Source organism: Mycetomoellerius zeteki, unplaced genomic scaffold (assembly GCF_001594055.1).
Source record: "Mycetomoellerius zeteki isolate Tzet28-1 unplaced genomic scaffold, Tzet1.0 scaffold158, whole genome shotgun sequence".
Lineage (NCBI taxonomy): Eukaryota > Metazoa > Arthropoda > Insecta > Hymenoptera > Formicidae > Mycetomoellerius > Mycetomoellerius zeteki.
Genome location: NW_017256532.1, coordinates 633710 through 642242, shown reverse-complemented (window position 1 = coordinate 642242; position 8533 = coordinate 633710). Strand labels below are relative to the sequence as shown.

Sequence of the window (8533 nt, the reverse complement as noted above, 5' to 3'; positions counted from 1 at the left end):
ATATTCAGCGTCCAAAACTATGAGAAATAATTACCTTCAACTTTTTACACTTTTTACATCGTGAAATTATAGATCTTCAGGTCCCAAGCAGTTAATAGATCTATTTATTTCGTTTTAAATGCAAAAATTATTGAAGACTTCAAACAACGCAAACAAACCTCTTCTTTAATTTTGAGATTTATCTAAATGTGAAATATAAAATAAAATCAGAAAAGATCAGGTATTAGACAAGTTGTGTTTCGAATTTATTGTTCCTTCGGTTTTTCATTCGGGAGTTCAGTAGAGATGCTGTTTATTTCCATCTTTGTTTCAATTGCCGGTTTTTTCTTGATATATGCTTTATAATAAAAGTCTCCAAATAATATAATCATAAACAAATTCTGCGGTACCATCACATACACCGGCCATACTGGGAAACCGCAATCTTCCACCCAGGTTAATTGTAAATAGTGTAAAGTGACCAAGAAAAATTGGACCAGTTGCAACTGAGTGATATGCTTTTTCCATAAGCTTGTGTTTATCTTCATGGCCGCTAACAGATAGTGCGTATACATTATTACGTGAACAAATGTATTAATTATTCCTGAAACATATTATTAGTAATTAACTCATCATAAAATAAAGATGTTTTTGTCGGCGCGTGAAACTTATTAGTCAATCATACGGCGCGCCTGTACTCACTTGTTTTCAAAATACTCATAATTTTAAAACTCGCCTGGATACAAATGACTCTTGTTTACATGTTGAAGGGAAAATAAATTTTTCTTTTAATATAAAAATTATAGTCGATATACTCAAACGTAAAAGAATAACATAAGACGAGAAGGAGTTAAATTTATTTTCTAATAAATATAACATAATGGCGAGAAGGAGTTATATTTATTAGAAAATAATAGGAGTTATATGTTTATCTTTTTTAGTTAAGGGGATCCTAAAGCTGTCTGTATTACCGATTAAATCGTAATTTTTGTATAACAAATACATTTTTCCTCTTTCACAGATTCGAAAATCCTTTTCCAGGATTAAAGTATTCACATTAATACGTGTTTGTGAGGTGGAATTTATGCCGTAAACGACAAAAAATTTCGAAATTGAAATCTTAAGAAAAATTTTTTGTTGTTCTCGGCGTAAACTCCATTTCACAAACACGTATTAATGTGTATACTTTAATCTTGGAAAAGGATTTTTGAATCTGTGAAAGAGGAAAAATGTATTTGTTATACAAAAATTACGATTTAGTCGGTAATACAGACGGCTTTAGGATTCCCTTAATTAAGGAAGCAACATGAACTTTTTAATATTTTTTGAATTAGTTAATCCATTAAAAAAAAACATTCCGGTTAATGTACATTAATGACCCCTGTTTGTACTAAATAAATCCGTATTATAAAAACATTTTTACACGGTGAGGGTTAATTATATCTCAAAATGTCATACACGATGTATTTTAATAAGTTTATATAGCGCGCTTGCTGCAGCCGGTTGATTCTTATCGACATTCGATTAGTGCGATCACGACGCCACCCTGATGCCGTCGATAGCAGAGGGAACAGATGTATCGATATAACATAGCGAAATATAGAGAGAAAGTGAACGTCAATCTGTTATGTGCATTTCAATATATCTTATCCTACCGTATTTATCCTACATTTATATCTATTCAAGATATATATATACATATATACCTATATATATAAAGCATTTTTAAATCAAATTAAAATCAAATTTTTACATTTCTTTTACATACCTAAGAACGAGACATGACCACCAGGCAACCATTTAACGGCACCCCAAGCAGCTATTAGGATGCCAATATGATGATATAAATGAAGAAACGTTACTTGGTTTTGCTTTTTTCTAAGTATGAAAAAGATGGTATCCATTAAATCTAATACCTTTATCATGAAATAAGACCAAACCAATCTGATGATCTGTAATAGACAGAGATAAGTGATAAACATTAATCCATTAATCTTTTTCTACCTCATATAAAACAAATGTAAATATATATTTTGTTTTTACATAAACTAAAAGATTACAATAGTAATACGCTTTCAACTGCACAAAATGCATTTGAAAACGAATATACTTGAAATTAAACAGCTTTCGATGTAGCAAAGACCAATTTTGTTTTATAATTACCTCCCTTGCTCTTGGCGTGTCCGAATAATCGATAGGTTCGCAAAAAACATTAAATTCTTTGAATAAACCTGATGCCTGAAATGTATAATTACAAAATAAACTTTTGTAAATAGAATGAGAGCCTCGGTCTTACGTATTTAGTTATACCGAATAATTATTAAATTATGGATTGCGTAATATTTAATTATTTAAGCATACCGGAAAGTTCGTATGATATTTTTACGAGTCTCTTTTCTTAAAACATGAATTTTTTATATCTTTATTAAATTATGTAATTTAATAAAAAAATTTTTTTTTAATTTCTGTCAAATTGAATAATAAAAGAAATATTTTCTTGTTTCATATTATTGTAAAACAAATTAGACATTAAATAATTAATTAAAAATGTAATGCAACTTACTTTGTAAAATAAATATCCATTTAATAGAATTTGTGTCACATTGTATATTTGCAATATCCTGTATAATGTGAAAGGCTGTCTTTTTTCCATGAATCTCGGTCCAAGATTATATATAAAATAAAGATAAAATCCAATCAAACTTAAGCCAGGCCATGGTGTACCAATGAGAAAATAATCTTTTGTACGTGAATCTTGCAATGTAAGAAATAAATAAAATTAATAAATATATAATATGTAAATTATTAAAAAGTACTAAATTCTTATTATATATTACATGAAATGTATTTTAAATAATATTATTTACAAGTAATTATTCTAAATCAATTTGATATTACATCATTTAATTATTATTAAGTATTTTACAGTTATATTGTATAAAATCTGACATGAAATGTGTACTGATAATAAATATTTATATAACATTTTTATTGACAAAATTTAAAACATCGCTTTAAATAAAATAAAATACTAAGCTTTAAATTAAATTAAATACTAAATTAACGAATCTAAATGGAATAGAAATGAATAAGAAAAGAATAGTAACAAAAATTGCCTTTTCATTTCATTGTGACTTGTGGTTTTTTTTTCTAAACTTAGATTTTATTTTTACAAAAAAATAATTTTGTAGTAGCAATTAGTCTACTTGCTCTATTATTATATTATACGTATACATATGCGAGCAGAATGTGCAAAAATAATAAAAAATTGAAGCTATGGAAATGTATTCAATAATATTGGAAATGTATATCAGTCATGTTTTAAACTACGTATTGCGAAAGAGAATGCGTTCATATACATATACAGAGTGTTTTTTAAATACTATCTAATATTTTAGGAATTAATTTTTCAGGTCATTTTATGAAGAAAAGTAAGTTATGAATATATAGTGTCAAAATTTTAATGAACTAGATAAAACAATAAGATAATAGAGTGCTTATAAAGAAACAACTAGATGATAAAAAATTTATAAAAAAAAAATTATCATTTTTTTAAATAATACCTAAACAAAAATCGTTTTTTAAAACAAACAAGTATTATAATAATTGGCTCTTTGAACTATGTCAAAAAAAATATAATAAACAATAAAGGAGCATATAGGACAAACCGTAGAATGTTATTGCACAATATTTATCAATATTTAACATCTATATTAATATTTAAATTACATGTAAACGTTTCGACTGTTATTCAGTCATCTTCAGTACAACAAAAATAAAAAATGTAAATTATCGTTTAATAATCAGGCATTTTTGTTGTACTAAAGATGACTGGATAACAGTCGAAACGTTTACATGTAATTTAAATATTGATAAATAGATATTGTGTAATAATATCCTGCGGTTTAGCCTATATGTTCCTTTATTGTTTATTAGTTATTTAAATTTGATCCAATAAATTGGTAAGGTATTGTCTTTATTTTTTACCTCTATCATCGCTGTCTTATTAAAAATTTATAGAGTAGAAACGAGATTTATACATATAGTACATTATTATCTTGAACTGAAGTATAACAGAGGATGATTAATTTGACTTATTGTTAAAGATATACGGGATGTCTTAGAATATTTGGGATTATTTTCATATGCAGATAGAGCGGACTAAACTAAATGGAAAGTCCTCTATAATCTTTCAATTTTCGCAATAGTTAATTAATTATAAAAAATATTAGTCCGCTTAATCGCCGAATGTAAGCACGGTGAGATGTAGCCGCTCACGAGTACGTTATAAAATTCTGTCAACCTGAATATCATTTTAATCTTGTTGTTCACTGAATGAATGTTGAACAAGAATAGAAAATATTCGAGTTGACGGAATCGAGTTTTGGGACGCACTCGAGCAGCTGCATCTCACCGTGCTTATATTCAGTGATAAACCGGGCTAACCCAGCGAAGGTTGCTAGACGGAGTTGCTTATTACTAATAAACAATTTTCCGTGTGTCTGGCGATCTTGTTTGTTGGGCGGCTCTATCTTGCAGTGCAAGTGCACTTGCATTCGCCTGGCTATATAATACGACGATTTTTAATAATTAATAATTCGTTAACTATTGTGAAAATTGAAAAGTTATAAGAAACTTTTCGACATCTGCATATAAAAATAGTCCCAAATGTTCTGTATCAAATTTACTGTGTATCAAATTTAACATGGGAAACATGTATCAAATTTAATGTCTATATATTTTAAAGAAAGGTAGACATAAATTTTTTAAAACCTTTTGTTGTTTAAGAGCTGTTAAAAAAATTTTACAGAATTTTTATCATTCCATATCTCTCTAAAATGGTCTTCGAGTCTCGAGAGGTTATAAACATATATATTCATATGACTTATTTCGTAAAAGAATCTTGAAAATCAAGTTCTAAAATATTGAACACTATTTAAAAAGTATTAAGTAAAGAGAAACGTATTTGTTTATACGTATTTATAATAGCAGTATTTATTACACGTAAACTATACATATATATATTTTTGTTAATCATACATTTAAACTTTGGGTAGTCCTCATATACATATACACGGAAAAAACAATTACGACCAAAAGTCGCCCATCAATACATTTTTTTATTATAAGAATTATAGTACGATTGTGGTACATAAGATTGGCATACATTAACGGTTATAGCTGTAAACATATGTCTGTTATAGTTATCAATCAAATGTATTGATGAATGAAAATTATCATTTCCGGTTGTGGCAACCGTAACATTTTTTCTGTGCATGGACACACACACACACACACACACACACACACACACACACACACACACACACACACACGTGCGCGCGCGCGTGCGCACACGCACGCACGTATATTTTTATATGTATATTGTCAGGATTGGAAAGTTTGTTTATAAATTAATTTTAAGTTACCTTATAGGTTATTTTATATATACCTTATATATATATTTGTTATAAAATTAATTACTAAAAGTAATACAAAATTGAAGCAAATGATAAAATATGAAAAATAAAATATTCGAACTTACTCAACTTTTATAACAAAACGTAACCTGCAAAGTAACTTTCTCAACTCCGTATACAGGGTGTCCCATTTGAAGCTTCGGACGCAATTATCTGCCAAATCATTTATTATTTAAAATGTTTCAAGTGGAACTTACTTTGCTTTCTCGAGGCAGACGTCTTTTGATGACCATAGATTCTCTCGAAGTGGATATGTCTCCAAGATGTCAAGATCAGCTTTATTTTTTTAAATGAAATTATATAATTTTTTTTACCTAATATGATTCCTCTAATTATTCTACATATAAAAGTATTAAAGTAGAGATACCAAAGAACCTATAGTTTACGGGATATTAATACTTCATGTTAAAGTAAACGTACCAGTAACCGGACGTTTAAGTGTAGGTTGTCATAAATAATACAATTTATAATATCAGGAAGGTTTTTAATAAATATTTGTATTCATTTGAAAACTCAAGACTTCCTTAAGCAAGGAAAAATTATTTGAACCCACTTATAACAATTATTAATTAAAATATTTAAATAAGTAATAGAATGCGTCAATGTACCAGTGCACAGTGACCGGACAGCTGATCGGACACTAAGATGTAATTGTCTCAATGTCCGACCACAATTAGAAAATTAGTATGCTGACAGGAAATATTAATATAAATAGATGTTTAATGACAAAAGATAACTAATTCAAATTGATTTTTAAGGTAAAAGGCATTTGAGATTAATATTAATTTAAATAAATAAAGCTTTGTGTAACTGTCCGAACATAGGTACTGTCCAGTTCCAGTGACTGGACATGTAGCATGTACCTATGTCCAGATATTTACATAACACTTTATTTGTTTAAGTTAATAATAGTCTCATATCCGCTTTTTAAAACGAAATATTATAATTTAATTGTAACTTTTAAATGCAATTAAATTTTAATATAGTAATAAAATTCCTATATATTTTAATTTTATGTAATTGATTTAGATTAGATATAAATATTGAGGATAATCAATAAATGAAAGAATCGAAATGGCTATTTTAAATTTGTATTATTTTTATTTTGCGCAAAAACACCCAGCGTAAAGCTTGATATCATTATCATTGTTATTATTGATTAAAGCCTTGTTTATTTTACGGTACTATATAATTTATTTAAAAAAAAATAAAGATCACCTTGGACTCTTGGAGACACGTCTATCTAGAGAGGATTTGTAGTCATCATAGATGTTTCCCTCGAATCATTTTTTGGAATAATTTAACGTATAGTTTGGAAGATAATTGCGTCCGAAGCTTCAAATGGAACTATATGTGTATGTATATATATGTATAAATATATATATAACGCATATACTTGTTTAATTATTTATAATTTGACACAAGCGAAGTTGAAATGTTTTTCAATGAATAAATATCTCAACTTTCCATGCAAATTCCATTTTTCTTTTAAAATATTTTTATAATTGAAGGACAATACAAATTACAAATTGTTTTCTTTTAATATTTTATAATATTTCCCTTATAAAGAATTATTCCATAAAATATAAGATAAATATCCGTAAATAAGAAATACGTAAAACGTAAATATCTTATAAAGCCCATGGCACATACAAAAACGTAAGGCCGTAAGACGTAAGCAGTAAGGAAATCGTAACATTGGATTCGTTACTGGCCTTACGGTCTCTACCATGATTGGCCAATTCGCTTACTGATTACGTCTTACGGCCTTACGTTTTTGTATGTGTCATGGGCTTACGTAATAATACAAAATACTTACCCGCTACATCTTCATTAAGGTATCTATACCATGCTATGAATTCCTGTATCATTGTAGCCATGGTAACGATACTGAATAAACTTTGGTGCTATTTTTATGCAATTGTTCAAAAGAATCGTTATGCGATTACAGCTTATCACGATATTTACATGAATAATAAAAGAGAACACACATTGATTAATTAGTTGATTAATTATTCGTTTTTTTTTTCTTATCAATATGTCAATAGTTCTGATGAAGAAGCGTGTTTTTCAGTTTTTTTAAGCACTTATTCCTAATTATCTTGATTCCGACAGATTAACTCAAACTTTAATGTTTTATTCGACCACTTAGAGGATACTTTTACTGATCACGTTTTTCGACACTTACTTTAACGCGACTAGTCACTATGAAGTTTACAAACCGACTGCGACCATGCGTTTTCCCTTTCCGCTCCGTCGCAATGTTAACATTTCATTGTATTGTAATTATAGCAGGCTTGTGTAACAAACACATCATCTTTCAAGTATTACACTGATGTATACCCCTTTTAGGTAACGTGACCTCTTAGGCAACTTGGCCCATCATTACAATTATGAAAATAGAGCATTAAATATTTATAGATGATTATATTAATGAAAAGGAGAGAGAGGGAGAATCCAAGTGTGGAATTTCATTTAAATTTCGACCTTTCACCATTTGGCGAATTTTCGATCATTCACCTTTAGCCATTTTAACCAGTTCATTGATATAACATAGAGTTATATTCTCATGTAATATAGCATCAATATTTGATATGCATCATTCATGAATGCTTCAATCATAAGAATTATTTAATAAAAGAGATATTAAAAACTACCTACTTTTTCAAAATAATTCCATACAAGAATAGAGTATAAAATTATTATAGAGAGTTAATAATTAGTATTATATTTATTTGTAATTTGTATATAAATGAATAATACTTAATAATAATTTTTTCCTTCCTCTTTGAAATTATTTAAAATAATTATATATTACAATCGACGTATAATGTTGAAATAAACGTGTCATTGATTTATTTTATAAAAATAATTATATTTTATAAAAATATCAATATATTTTTACTTTTTTAATATAATAAGAAAAAATCATATTAATTTTAAAAAAATGTGTAATTATACTTTAAAATAAAATAAAAAATTTAAAATAAATTTCAATTTAACATAATTTTGCAACAATATTATTTTTTATATACATACACAAAAAAATAATTGTTTTTCAAAGTACAAAGTAG

General features: G+C 27.4%; 1 protein-coding gene across 1 annotated transcript; it reads right to left on the bottom strand.

The window, feature by feature from the left end:
* LOC108721000 (elongation of very long chain fatty acids protein 7) lies at positions 1-7406 on the bottom strand. The gene is made up of 5 exons (XM_018445293.1): positions 7279-7406; positions 2543-2733; positions 2143-2217; positions 1748-1931; positions 1-583 (listed from the first exon to the last, which is right to left on the bottom strand). The coding sequence occupies exons 1-5, from the start codon at positions 7337-7339 to the stop codon at positions 246-248; spliced, it is 849 nt and encodes a 282-aa protein (XP_018300795.1). The 5' UTR covers positions 7340-7406; the 3' UTR covers positions 1-245.
* Positions 7407-8533: the final 1127 nt, after the last annotated feature.